This window comes from Rhincodon typus, chromosome 9 (assembly GCF_021869965.1).
Source record: "Rhincodon typus isolate 14 chromosome 9, sRhiTyp1.1, whole genome shotgun sequence".
NCBI classification, from domain to species: Eukaryota; Metazoa; Chordata; class Chondrichthyes; order Orectolobiformes; family Rhincodontidae; genus Rhincodon; species Rhincodon typus.
Genome location: NC_063340.1, coordinates 82,925,278 through 82,940,643, shown reverse-complemented (window position 1 = coordinate 82,940,643; position 15,366 = coordinate 82,925,278). Strand labels below are relative to the sequence as shown.

At 37.8% G+C, this 15,366-nt stretch overlaps 1 protein-coding gene across 1 annotated transcript in view; it reads right to left on the bottom strand.

The window, feature by feature from the left end:
* The window catches only part of wdr27 (WD repeat domain 27), a 240,921-nt gene that overhangs the window by 182,288 nt on the left and 43,267 nt on the right, over window positions 1–15,366 (bottom strand). Inside the window, 3 exon segments of the mRNA XM_048601376.1 lie at window positions 7,079–7,212; window positions 11,936–12,057; window positions 14,391–14,480. Of these exon segments, the coding sequence (XP_048457333.1) occupies window positions 7,079–7,212; window positions 11,936–12,057; window positions 14,391–14,480 (346 nt within the window).

Sequence of the window (15,366 nt, the reverse complement as noted above, 5' to 3'; positions counted from 1 at the left end):
CAACTGTTGGGGCCATTAAATCAACAGTATAGCATTAGTAATCATTCATGGAGTCACAGAGATGTACAGCACGGAAACAGACCCTTCAGTCCAACCCCTCCATTTTGACCAGATATCCTAATTAATTGAATCCCATTTGCCAGCATTTGGCCCATAACTCTGTAAACCCTTCCTATTCATATACCCATTCAGATGCCTTTCAAATGTTTTAATTGTACCCACCTCCACTACGTCCTCTGGCAGTTCATTCCATAGAGACCACCCTCTGCGTGAAAAGGTTGCCGCTTAGGTCCCTTTTAAATTTTTCCCCTCTTATCTTAAAACTACGCCCTCTAGTTTTGGACTCCCCAACCCCCCATCATCGAGAAAAGACTTTGTCTATTCACCCTGTCCAAGCCCCTCACGACCATTAAGAAAATTGCAGTCAATTGAGATGAAGAGCCAGGATGCCATATTGATAATGCAGTACCTTAATATCTTGGCAAAACTGGCATTCTGCTAAATGCTAAAACCCCTTAAGAATTACATAAGTCTATAAAATAACAGATGGCAGAATACCATCAAATCCTGGGCTTCCTCCGAACACAGTTTACTAGAATGTCAATAGTAACGTTCTGTTACTGATGTACAAAACAACATCAACAAACAATTATCTTCAAGGAAACATGGCCACACTATTCTGAATGATGGCAGACCAAGATCAGAAGTCAGCCACAACAAAGTAGTCTGACAGCCACCAAATGGCAAAGTGCTCACATCGTATGCATCAAGGAACATTTTTCAGCTGTTGTCAAACCATTAGTACTTTTTCAATAACTCATATTGCAAAATATTAATACAAGCTGCGATTAATATAGTCCAAAATGGGTATCTATTTGTAAACAACATCTTCCCAGCACATCTGCTAGTTAGCAATAATATTCATTGCAGCCATCTAGAGAATGTTTTGTGAATTCAGTGTTTCTATTTTGTTTTGAAAACCCTGGCCAACACAACAATTTACAGTTTATAATAAATTCCACCAGGCACTAATAGGTGCCCATTAGTAGCCTCTGCCCATTTAGTGAATTATTCCTCCATAACCGAGCAAAGGAAAATCTCCCTGACGATGATATTTTGACACTGAATACCCAAAGATTCAGTTTAGAAGGGAAACAAACTTATGATTTAAGAACATTTAATGAGATCTGCATTGGGCCTTTCCAAGAAGATCTTTCAGATCAGTTTGGTTTAAGAAGATAAGGATACAAAAATAGGGTCAAGAGGTGGCCTTACAATAATTTGGCCTGCTGAGTCATTCAGTCGGGTTAAAGCTGATCCTCAACCTCAATTCTACTCTACATCTTTTCTCCCACTTTGATTTCTTTAATGAAAAAAGAATCTAGCAATCTCAGTTGTGAATAAGCTCAATAGCTAAACATTCATAGCCGTCAGCGGTAGAGAATTCCAAAGATTCATAACCTTGTGAATGAAGATATTTCTCCGCTAAATGGTTGACCCATTAACCTGGGTCCATGATCACTAACTCTTGACTTGGCAGGGGAAACAGCCTGTCAACATCTACAATGTCAAGCCCTTTAAGAATTTTACACATTTCAATTAGATCACTATTTGTCCAGTGAACTTTGGCACCTTCTATTCAATTTTCTGTCTCTTTTCTTCACTGTCAGTGTGTAATACGTATCCTTCTCATGTGATCTCCTTGACACATTTCTTCACAGCGTTGATATTGAGTTACAGCGCAGGACAAACAACCTGAGTTAGTCAATCCACCTCTGAAAGTAACTCATTGTGATTTAGGATGTGTGATTTATATATACTAACATTTATTTTAAAGGTTGGATTTTGAACCAGTGGCATATGGATTTTATTTTATGTGTATGTGGTAGTTTAATGATTAACTGATCAGTCTTTCAGGAATCATAATGTTTAAACCAGTACGTGAGGGACAGCCATTCCTGGAATGATAATATGGATTTGTTTACATTGTAAGAGTTTTATAATCAAAGAAAGTAAACATTAATACATTTTCAGTTCAAAAGAATCAGAAGTTGTTTTTTTTTGGCTCAGGGGAGCAACCTGAAAGATTCTAGGTTCCATTCACAAAATACCTAGTTAAGGGTAGGGTACGAACAGTATTTCATGGAGCAAGGAGTAGGTCAATAACAGTTAAGAAATGGATTACTTCAGTGTAAGGGCTTTACTTTGAAAATTTCACACAGTAGTGTTTGGTTAGAATGCTAAACAGATTATTTGAAGCTAAGAAATTTTAATGAATTGGACGACTGACCAAGCAAAAGACTATCAAACTCTCAACATCAGGAAAAAGCATAGTTAAGTCAAATTCATAGGTGTGATACACAAAAGAACTCTCTGGTATCTGAATACTGTAAAGTGATGGAGTTGAGATAGATGGGATTTTACTTTACAGTATACTTTGATAACTTTCTAATTGTGTTATATTTAAATAGCTTAATTTATTCTATTTCATTTATTTCTTTTGTGCAATAAATTTCCATTTTATTATTAAAACCAAATCTTTAGCATTGCATGCTTGTGTTTCAGTGAAAGATCACTGTGTTAAATAAAGAAAAACAAACATGATCCATTAAGTGAGATATCTCATCAAGATTTCTTAGACAGCACTTTCCAACCCCATACCTCTACAACCTAGAACAACAAAGGCAGCAGATGCATGGAACACCATGCCATTGACAAGTTACACACCACCCTGGTTGGGAATTATTTTACTTTTCGTTCACTGTCACAGGGCCAAAGTCCACTCTAACAGCACTGTTTGTATATCTACCCCACATTGACTGCAATGGTTTAAGAAGGTAGCTTGCCATCATTTTCTCAAGAGCAAAATATGGATGGACATAAATGCTGGCCTAGGTAGTGACATTCACACCCCATGAATGAATTAAAAATAATATTAAGCATATCGATTCCATAATGTAGTTTCAGCTGGCCTCCTTTCAATGTTATCTACAATGATGCCAATTGGCATTTTTTGCTCAGATACTCAATTTTCAGAGACCATAAGTTCCACAGAAATTAATTGACTACAGCTCCACCTTCAACACCATAATCCATACCAGACTAATCTCAAAACTCCGAGACCTAGGTCTTGGCTCCGCCCTTTGCAGTTGGATCCTCAGCCTCCTGACCCACGGACTGCAATCAGTGAAGATAGACAACAGCACCTCCTCCATGATAACACTCCACACTGGCACCCCACAAGGAATGCATTCTTAGTGCCCTACAGTACTCACTGCACATCTGTAACAGTGGAGCTGAATTCCGTATGAACATTGTCTAAAAGTTTGCTGATGACACCACCATAGTAGGATGAGTATCAAACAACGAGTCAGAATACAGGAAGGAGATAGAGTGCTTGGTGTCGTGGTACAATGATAACAATATCTCTCTCAATGCAGACAAAACAAAAGAATTGATCATTGACTTCAGAAAGAAAGGAGGAGAATACGCCCCTATCTATATCAACAGAGCTGAGGTAGAGAGAGGGTCGATAGCGTAAAGTTCCAAGGACTGTCAATAACCGATAATATGTCCTGGACCTCCCATGCTGATGCAACTGTCAAGAAAGCACAACAACGCTTCTTCTTCCTCAGGCCACTTAGGAAATTTGGCATGTCCATAAGGACCCTCATCAACTTTTACAATTGCACCATAGAAAGCATTCTATCTGGGTGCATAACGGCCTGGTACGGCAACTGCTCTAGCCAGGGCAGTAAGAAACTACAGAAAGTTGTGTGCACAGCCCAGACTATCATGAAAGTCAACCTCCCATCCATAGACTCCATTTACACTTCTTGTTGCCGAGGAAGTGCTGCTAACATCATCAAAGACCTCTCCCACCCCAGTAATGCTCTTTTCCAACCTCTTCTATCAGGAATAAGATACAGAAGTTTGAAAACATGCACCAACAGGTTCAAGAACAGCTTCTTCCGTTCTGTTATTAGACTCCTTAATGGATCTCTCTAACTTCAAATAACGTTGATGTTGCTAACATTGATCTTGCTTTGTGGACCTCCTGTGCAGCCGTGACCTTGTATGCCTCACTCTGTCTAAACACCCTATGATCTATATGTCGTTGTTTGCTATGATCTGCCTGCACCGCTTGCAAAACAAAGCTTTTCACTGTACTTAGGTACATGTGGCAACAATAAATCAAATCAGTTCCAGAAAAAATGTACCAAGGGAGTCTAAACTTGAAATCTAAAAGATTCCTTTATGATTTTCCTTTGGAACTGGATGCATAATGCTAGTTGAGGCCTAATAACAGGCTTAGACAAAGACAAATGGTATGTTTGGATAGGTAGTGGTTTATCTTGTAAATACAACAAAAAAAAATTTTTGCTTTGGTTATATAGTCACAGCATTGGTTGTGACCTTTTAGAGATCAATTTTGTAACACCTAAATCACTATCTCTTTTAGACCATAAGATCATAAGATATAGGAGCAGAATTTTGCCATTCACCCCATGGGTCTGATCCATCATTCAATTATGGCTGATGTGTTTTTTAACGCCATTCTCCTGCTTCTCCCCATAACCCTTGTTCCCCTTACTAATTTCTGTCTTAAATACACTCAATGACTTGGCCTCCACAGCCTCTGCAGCAATGAGTTCCACAGATTCATCACTTCTGGCTGATAGAATTCCTCATTATATCAGGTCTAAAGGGTCATCCCTTCACTCTGAAGCTGTGCCCTTGGGTAGTAGTCTCTCCAATTAGTGGAAACATCATCTCCACGTGTACTCTATCTAGGCCTTTCAGTATTCCCTAAGTTTCAATCAGATCCCTCCTCATCCTTCTAAACTCTATCGAATACAGCCCAAGAATCCTCAACTGCGCCTCATATGACAATGCCCTTCACCCCTTCTTGATCTTTCTTATAAACCTCCTCTGGACCCCCTCCAACAGCAGCACATCCTTCCTTGGATACAGGGCCCAAAATTGCTCACAATGTTCCACATGTGGTCCGACCAGAGCCTTACACAGCCTCAGCAATACATTTCTGCTCTTTCATTCAAGCCATCTTGAAATGAATGCTAAATTGCATTTATCTTCCTAACTGTCAACTGAAGCTGCACATTAACCATAAAAGAATCATGAACTATGACTCTTAAGTGCCTTTGTGCTTCAGATTTCCAAAGTCTTTGCTTATTTACAAAATAGTCTACACCTCTATTCTTCCTACAAAAGTGCATAACTTCACATTTTCCCATATTATATTCCATCTGCCATTTCTTTGCCCACTCTCCTAGCCTATCTAAGTCCTTCTGAAGCCTGTCCCTCCACCTATCTTTGTGTCATCTGCAAACTTAGCAGCAACGCCCTCAGTACCTTCATCCAGATCATTAATGTATAACCTGCATACTTATGGTCCCAATACTGACCCTTGCAGAGCTCCAATAGTCACCAGTTTCAATCCTGAAAAAGCCCGTTTATCTCTTTTTCTGCTTTCTGCCAGTCAGCCAATTCTCTGTCCATGCCGGTGCCTAGCCACTAATACCATAGGCTCTTCCCTTATTTAGCAGCCTTCGATGCGGCACCTTGTCAAAGCCCTTCTGGAAACCCAAATAGATCACATCCACTGGCTCTACGTTGTCTAACTTCCTCGTTACCTCCTCAAAGAATTCTAACAGATTTGTAAGGCATTACCTCCTTTTGATGAAGACATGCTGACTTAGCATTATTTTACCATGCACTCAAGTACTCTGCAATCTCATCATTCAGCATGCCCATGGGCATAACACTACATTTTTATTAGTTACTCATTATATTTCCAACATCTATTTATTAATGAAAATAGTAAATAGCAAAGATCATAACACTGATCTCTGTGGGACCACTCTTCAACCAGATCCACATCCATCAACAACAATATGCTGCCTGACAATGCTAAACTAAGAGATCCACCTAATCACTAATTTCACAAGTCTCGTAGAATAAGCTCTTCTGATGTAACAGATCAAAAGTTTTACGGAAGTCCAAGAAGACAATAGCTACCATTTTACCTTCATCCACTCTCCTGTAGACCTTTCCAAAAACCTAATTACAACAGCTTGACACACCATCATTTTTGCAGTTTATAGTTGCATCTTTTGTCAATTCTCTCTATTTGCAAATCTCCATTGATTTCTTCAATTCCAGTTAATCTATTTATTATTCCTATCACACATTGCAACCTGTGTGTTGCCCTCACTGTATATTAGCACTCTTTTCATTCAGCCTGAATCTGCTCCTATCTGACTGCCATTTTATTCACCTGTCTGGTTGTTGCATTTATTTTCCCTTAGTGCCTTTCATTTTCTGGCCTCCATATGCTCCAGTATGGCAGTAACTACCCTCCCTCATCCCAGTCCACCCTAAACCCCTCACCAGTCTTTTTCCACTGATATTTCCCTTCCTCTCTGTTGCCTTCTCTCTGAAATTACAAGTATCTGAGGTCATGTTGCTGCTAGATAAATGGCAACTAGTGGTTGATTGATGCCAAGTGAAATAATAGGGAGGTAAGATTGGCCCAAGGTGAGGAAAGAGTCAAATGGTTAGTGAGCAGAACAGCAATCGCGTGGATTAAAAATGCAAAAAATGTAAATGGAAGGGAGCATCTCAAAGGTACAAAGCTAAAAGGTTTCAAAAGCAAATTTAAGGACAATTAAAAAAAGCTTATGTTATTTTTATAATTCGAAATATAATTCACAAGACGGTGCTGCATCATAGTAACATGAGATTTTACATTATTCACCGTTCACTTAACTTCCTTTGAGTTTTTATGGTGTAATTTTTCTCTTTATTAATTATTCATTTATATATGATGTTTAATGAGTAAGAAGAATACCTACAATGAATTTTCAAATGGACAATAAAATTTGAATTGAAAGAAAAATGTATTTTTTGCCTTAAACCAACAGGCAGAAGGTTTTTTTTAGCTGAGGGTGTGCTGTCCAGCACAGAAACACTACTCATTCACCAGTACCACTTTGATAAACACTAACAAACAAAATAAAACATAAATATAGACATTTCAAAACATATTGGCACTAACCTTTTAATGTCATCCCTGCTTGTATCCAAATGGTATCCATGCAGCTGAAACTCTGATCCTGAAGAGAACAACAGAAATTTGTCCATATAATAGAACTGAGCTGATCGTGCCGGCTTTGAAAATGTCTCAGTCCCCTAAGAGTAAACATAGAAACAGACAGATTTCTGTGTCTCAGGGATAGAAAATAAGAAACATAGTTTGTTTGATTTACCTATTTTGTTAACTATGTTAGATATTTTGTGGTTTGAATATTTAAACTATATTATCCTAAAACAAGGTAGAAGTTCTACTGAATTCACATTTAACTGGAAAGTTGATTGAGACTTTTAATAGTTTATTTATTTTGACTGGCAACTTCACCTTGGCTTGAAAGACCAAGTATGACTGGAAATGGGTTGGCTTTATGTCCTAAGGGACTTGTTGCATTTTATTCATCGACAATAACTTAAAGCATTCTACTTCATGTTGTTAAAGCATATAGGAAGCAGTGCTAAGAAAATACATAAAATTAAACACTTACTCAATGTAAGGGCAATCCTATATATCACCCTAACCCAACTGCTATGAATACTATTTCTGAAGAAGGGTCCAGACCCGAAACGTCAGCTTTCCTGCTCCTTTGATGCTGCCTGGCCTGCTGTGTTCATTCAGCTCTACACCTTGTTATCTCTGCTATGAAGACTAATTGTGTAACCAACTGAGAAGTTCCACCTGGATTCTCTAATCAATTAATAAAATCTGGAAATGAAAATCAGTCTCAGTAACAATGACTTCAAAGTAATGACCATGAAACAAGCATTGATTATCTCAAAATCAATCTAGCCCAACACTGTTTCTTAGGGAAGGAAATCTGCCATCCTTACCTGGTCTGACTACATGTAAGTAAGAGTAACAGTAATGGGTTCTGAAGAAGAGTCATCCTGCATTTGTAACATTAACTCTGCTTCTCTCTCAATAGATGCTGCCAGATCTGGGTTTCTCCAGCACTTACAGTTTTTAGTCACAACAATGTAGTGGACTTTTAATGCTTTCTGAAATAGTCTGGCAAGTTATTCAGTTCAGGGCCAGTAGGGATGGACAACAAACATTCATATAACCAGTAACACCCACATCCCATGAAGGAACAACAATAAAGGTAGGGAAATCCAAAGTCTCATTAAGTGGATCACAGGATCTAACAGAGACCCTAAGGATTGTGTCAGGAGGGTCTAGGTTGAGAGGTGAAATTTCAACAGAGATAGGGTAGACTGAAATAGGCAAAATGGTGTGTCCATTCAAAAATGACATGGTACAGGTTAATTGGAGGAGATTCAGAGATTACATTGGGAATGTGCACAGTCATTTTGGGAAGATCAAGGGCATTGGGAACAAAGTGGAAGATCAGAGGTTGCAATTCAGGGTCATTTGCATTCTGTTACTGGCTAGGTCCAAAAACCTACTTGTAGCTGCCAAGACTGAAGTTCCAAGAAGGAAGAGGACAGTATGGCATGTGTGGAGATTCAGATGCAGACAATAGGAGAAGTAGAAAATCTCACTATTCAGCAACTGTATGGACAAAACCCCTGGTGCTCAAAACTTTTTTACCACTGGCTACTTCCAGATCCAGAGTTCCATGAGCAACATGTGTAGTATTTCGCAGTCTGCGACACACAGGTGCATTCAAAGAGGTGACCAATGCCCTCTTCTGTCATTCAAATAATGTTCACCTTCACAGATGATGACAGCCAGATTCTCAGGCCAATGGACTTTGTAGCCGTTGTTTGTTTCCCCAGAATTCCACAGAATGTAAGAGATTATTTACAGCATTCATGTTGCCATTAATGCTTCCTTGAAACAACCAGCAGGATATATGAACCACAAGCAATTCTACCCCCTTAACATCTAATTAATCAGTGGCCAGAGGTGAAGAATCGTGCCGGTCTATGCTTGCTTCTCATGGAATTCTTACAACTCACATATCTCACAGAACTCAAATGCTTGGGTTTTTCAAGGCCCTTGGCCATATCAACAGCAGGATCCTCCAATGGAAATCCATCCTGGAACATAACTGTGTGTGTTCCATGTGCCCTCCGCTGGCCCTTTAAATCTTCCTATGAATCACTTAGGTGCCTGCTTTTGACACAAAATCATAAATGGCGCTCACTTCTGACTCTACCATTAGGATAGCACACCACAGATTTCGTCTGGTGTCATTAAGATTACACATCAAAAGAATACTTTAATCTGTGGGGTAAAGCAAAGTGGAAAAAAATTCAGGCAAAGCTAGTAATGGTAACTCCTTTGAGAAAGAGCTGGATCAAGCTGCAACCAACAGGGCTCTGCAGCTACACAGTTCTCATGTCAGATTAGAGTTGAATTTGATAAATGAAACATAAGTGCTGAAATTGTAAACGGACATGACACCGTGTCTGCACACTTGGTTCATATTTTATAATGAGTAACATCTGACCATTATCCTGTTGTGGTAAATAATTTTTATACAACTAGAGAACAGTTGGTGTAAAAATATCTGTTTAAGATAACCAAGAACGAAGCAAAGATAATTTCATAAACATAACGGTTTTTGTGGTTCATAAAACATAGGTTGTCATCTGTGGAGTACACAATTGTGACTGAAAAATGTAGTTTTTACCGGTCCATTAGCATCCTGGAATATAATCAGTCTTGGAAAGGGTGAGTGGGAAGGAAATGTTTGGGACATTTTGCGGCTGGTGAGCTCCCTCAGGAGGCTAAATAAGCTACATACAGCCCATACCTTCACACATAACGGGTTCTGGGTAGCGTAGACCTGGTTAGGATATATTTTTTAAACTTTCCTCAATTTCTCCAAATTAAAATTCTCAATGGTAACTGGGCTTTCAGATTTCAAATATGGATTAAGTACAACTAAACAAACATGATTCCAAAAACTTATTTGATCATTCTTAAGATGATTGTCTCAGAGTGAGTTACAAAATCTCACTAACAATATGGAGCCAAACTTATAAATGTCTGTAATGAACTGCACATGTCTTTAAAAGAACTACTTAATTTTTAATTGGCTTGGTGATGCAAACAAAAATAGTTTTCACTAATAAAATGTTTGTAAGATGCTCCATTCCATCATTTAACTAGTCAACTATTCTTGCTTTCAGATATGACATCTGCTATGAATAAATACATACTCACCAGGTTGAGCCAATTGCATCTCAGTTCTAATTGAGCACTCCAGCCGCATTATGAACTATGAGGCATTTTTTAAGCAATAATTCAGCAATTGCATCTGTAGTTCTATAGCAGGACATGTATCAGACAGGCCAGGATGACCTCTCAAACCTAACTACAGCATGCTTAATTTGCTAATTCAGATCGACTCCACATTAAGCAATTTAGAAGGAGTTTCAGGTTAAGCATAAATATATGTGAAATTGTGCAAAACAATTTAGATATTTGCTGGACTGTGAGTAATTTTCTGGTTCCAGATTATGGGGCCCATGAGTCACATTATTGTGCACAGATGCTGATTCAACGCACTATGTTCATTTTTAGAAGTTACATCACTATCATAGTGGTCACTCTGGATTGGCCAAAAGTGATGTAATGGAATTATAATTCATCTGGATGGATGATCACAGCTGTTAACTGGAAAGTTGCAAAAATTCAATCAAGTGGTTATTTCTTCATTCCTTATTCAGGTGAACTGTCACTCGCAAAAATATCAGATTTTTCCTTTGTGCATTTTCATGCAAATTAACAAAATAAACGCTTCTAAATGCTTAGAAATCATTGGAGAAATGGGACATTTTTCCTATCTCAGACAATTATTATCAGCATCAAGTATTCTCTGATCCACTATAATTGTAAATTAAGGAGACCCGAATTATAATTAGTACACTGAAATGTTCATAATTTTCCAGGCATTTCATTATTCTATACATTATTTTAATTTTGATTGTCAACAACTATATGATGAATTATAATTATTTTACCTATTTATTTCTCCACAATTTGCACCTGCTACCACGATGATTTTTAAATAAACCGATTATCTATCTTACTCTCTATCTCTGTGCAAATAATACAAAGCAGTTTCCTCTGTGTTTCTAAAGCTGTGAACAGTACCTTTTGCTGCAACAATGCAGCATTTTCCATTTCTCAAAAAACAATCATCCTGGAGTGTCTCTGAGTGACAGCTACTTGTTAGTGCCAAATAAAAGGTCATTTCTTGGCTCATGCTCCATGCCAACTAGAAATCTAAACTGCCCAAATCATTTTACAGTTTCAAGTCTTAAAATTCACAGATGATGGAGGCTTTCATTCTCTTCTTCTGGGCTGGCTACAATCCAAAATGCCACAGCAAGGAAAAAGGTACATTGCAGCAGACCAGCAACTCCCAGGTAGATGGTGCTGTAGACTGTAATGTCACAGCGCTACCTTTCATGAAGACACAAGTCAGAATTAAAAGGTTTATGGAATTGGAATGGATTGCCTGAAAAGGCAGTAGAAGCAGATTCAACAGTAACTGATGGAAGGAAATTAAATATAGTCTTGAAAAGAAGAAATTAACAGGGTTATGGGTATAGCACAGTGAAGTGGAAATAACAGAACTGTTCTCTCAAAGAGTTGGCACAATGATGGGCCCCAGTAGCCTTGGTCTGCAATTTATGATTCTATAAGTCTATGTAACATTGCCATCTGCATTAAGAGATCAAACATGAAGGCCACGATCAGAATAAAGCCATTGAGTGCTTTAATAGGATAGAAAAGCTTAAAAGATATTCCAACAAAAATATATGTAATGGAAATAGACACAAACGTAACTTGTTGCAGGAAAGAAGTGTGATGCATTGAGCTTTTAATATAGATGTATATAGTTACCAGCTTCAGTGCAGGTGCCGAGCCATGAGCTGGCCAGATCCATAATGACCTGTCTTCTGATGCCGTCAACAGCCATTTATCATTCTGAGTCCAACCAACACAATTCACTGCTCCATCATGACCTGAATGACAGCACAGGATAAAGTGTCGATCACTGTATATGAAAGTACTTGACTTTTAAAAACTATAAAATATACATATCAGAGAACATATCAGAGTACTGTTCATTAACATTGTGCATTACAGAAAACTTACTTCCTTCATTTATCTTCCCTTACCATTGTCATTTTAAAAGATCACAGTTATAGAACTACTTTGAAAAAAACACTGGAAATACCTACACCATATCAAGGTCATATCAATGCAGTACATCTGCCTAATTACTGAAGATGGGAGATGGTAATGTTTTTACCTGTTTGTTAGGCAGTTTGTAAACATTCTATCTCAAAAACTAATGGGTAATTTCAACAAAAATTGGTACACAGGGAGGGTATGGTCTAAGAGAGAACTGATTCGTTTTTGACAAAGATATGGATCCAATTCCTGCATATTTTTTAAAGGATCTGTTAAAATTGGGAAATAGGATGAGCTTATTTTTTAAAAAATAATTTTCTGGTTTGTTTTATTTGGAATATTGCTGATTATTTTGCGTTGTGAATTGTCACGACTGCCATATTAGAATTTTGTTGTTTCAAGACATCAACCAGGCAGGGTAGACCCTCAAGGTGGAGTTGTAATTGTAATAATGTCAAGTTAACACAATGGCGAAAGTATGCACACTGCTGGGTCTTCACTGGTTTTACAACACAATTTTGTGAATTAACCTACATAGCAAAACCTTCTGTTTAATGAGATTAATGATTCTTTTGTAGAAAGGAAAATCAGAGAAGCATTCAAAATGTTTGCAGTTTCTGAAAGCTACTCTCACACCATTTAATTGGTAATTCACCAACTGCCTTGCAAACTTTTGATGAAATTGTTTTTGAAAGAGACAAGAAACGTAAGCCATGATTATACTGTTTTAAAATATTTTTGTGGAAAGGCAAGTAACAATGCAAAACACAAACCTAACAACTGTGACATTATTAAGCATATCTGTACAAACTATAAGTGAAAATCTATATACATGTCAAAGGATGGACCTTTATAACATGGGGTTTATGAATATATTAAAACATTTTTATTTAACGTGCACAAGTAACAAAGTTTGTTTTTTTTAATTTAAATACGGATGCAAGTGTTGTCAAGTTTCAATGCTGCCCTCTTGTGTACAGATAACATTATTGGAACAATAAGATTAGAAATTTGAACTGCATTATTTGCTTTTAATGCCAATGAAATCTTATTGGCTATGAGCAATTGTCTGGAATAATTTGCCGATTCAACCACCATTCTTTTCCCTGAACCAACAACAGGATTTGCTGGCATCACCATATTTACCCACACAAGGCATTAAAAGGGAAATATTGGAGAAGTGCAATGTTTTTATTTGTTTTTGTATGATGGTGGAGTTCATTCACATTCTTTGCCAATCTGAGAAGATGGTAGGCCTTCTCCTGGAATCACTACATTCTTTATGTTGACAGTCTGCACAAGGTGTTGATGGGAAATTCTAGGGTTTTGATAAAGCAACGATGACATATCCAAGTCAGAATGATGTGCTGACTGGACAGGAACATTGGTGTCATCATGATATCGTTTTCTTCTGGGAAGAGGTACGTAAAATTAATTAAGATTCTGGGAAAATAGTTAATTGCTAACATGTAAAAGTAGAGGGAACTAACAAACATACATCTCATGGTTGAAAATGTGTTTGGAGTTCAGAAAGACATGATCAGGTGTCAGGTTTTCAATCTAGTAGCTTGGTTAAAAACTGCTAAAATAATAGTTAACTTGGACAGACAATTTCAGGGAAATAAGTAGTCTTTTGTGATTGAAGTTAACACTCAATACCTTTACTCTGAAAGCATACTACAGATGTTGATCTGGAAATTAAGCTTGGGAATCTTGCTATGTATTTGGACCAACAGCCCACTATAGAATTTATAATTCATGGGTCCCCATATCCTTTCTTTGTCTCTTTAACAGGGGCATTAACTTATCTGAAACAAATGGTTTAAGACTGATGGAAATAAGGGAGAAAGGAATTCAGAGTAACCATGTAAATAACTGTACAATAGATTGAATAATTCATGAGGGTCTTGGTGATGACCTGTTTAACTGTAGGAAAACTGATATTGCATTGCAATGAAATTTTAGGCTTCTCCTTGGTATTGACATGCTGGAGAAAGCCATTGCTCATAGCAAATCTGAAAAAAGTCAGCTGGAAAGTTGCTAGTTGACAAGTATTACCAGGTTCCAAATGGTTTGTTTACATGTTTATTAGTAGAATAATTGACAGGAAAACATATTCAAAACCTACTTTTATAAGTTTTAATTTACTAAGAGTTGTTACCTTTAAACACAGTCGGGGATCCAGTAAGTGATGAATTATAAACAAGCATGGATTTGTCAGCCAATCCAACAGCAAGCAGCTTCCCATCTCCTGAAAAATATCATCATATTGGAATGTGAGGAAATGCCTTAGCAATATCCTAGGTAAACGTTGTTGTCATGTCCAACTAAGCATTTGAAATTTAGGTTCTTAAATTGATTTTCCTAGACGGGCAAATATGGAGGTCACATACACACACAGCATCTACACGCATGTATCATGCCTATCCTCTTTCAGGTTTTTGTTCATCAAATTACTGTCCAGTTAATTAGTACAGTGTTCTACATTCTGGTTATGCTCAATGGATTCATGTTTGAAAATTAGCCAGCTTTAAAGACTACGCATTAAAAAGATCACTAAACAATATATTTAATTGTTCTGAGGATCCAAAATGTTAACTTTGATTTTTCTCCACAGATGCTGCCAGACCCGCTGAGCTTTTCCAGCAATTTCTATTTTTGTCTCTGATTCACAGAATCTGCAGTTCTTTCAGTTTTTAATATTTTTAATTCAGTTGAAACATGGCTCTTACTTCAGGCAAGCTAGTCCCCAGCTAGTCACCAAGTCCTCAATGATCTTGATAAGGATGGACACGGAAACAATACTGTACTAAATCCAGAATTAGAGAATACTGTTTAAAACTCAGGGGTCACTCTTTTAGGATAGAGATGAGGATTTTTTTTAGCTCAGAGGGTTATGTGACTTTGGAATTCTTTGTCTCAGAAAGCAATGGAAGTGGGGTCAGTGAATATTTTCGAACAGACCTACAACAAATCTACTGCCAGCCACCATGCAACAAGTCCAGGACCACCTCACAGTGCAACCAGTCCAAAACCAACCACTGTGCAATCAGACCAGGACCAGCCACTATGCAACCAGACCTGGACCAGCCACTGTGCAATCAGGCCTGGACCAACCACTGTGCAACCAGGCCTGG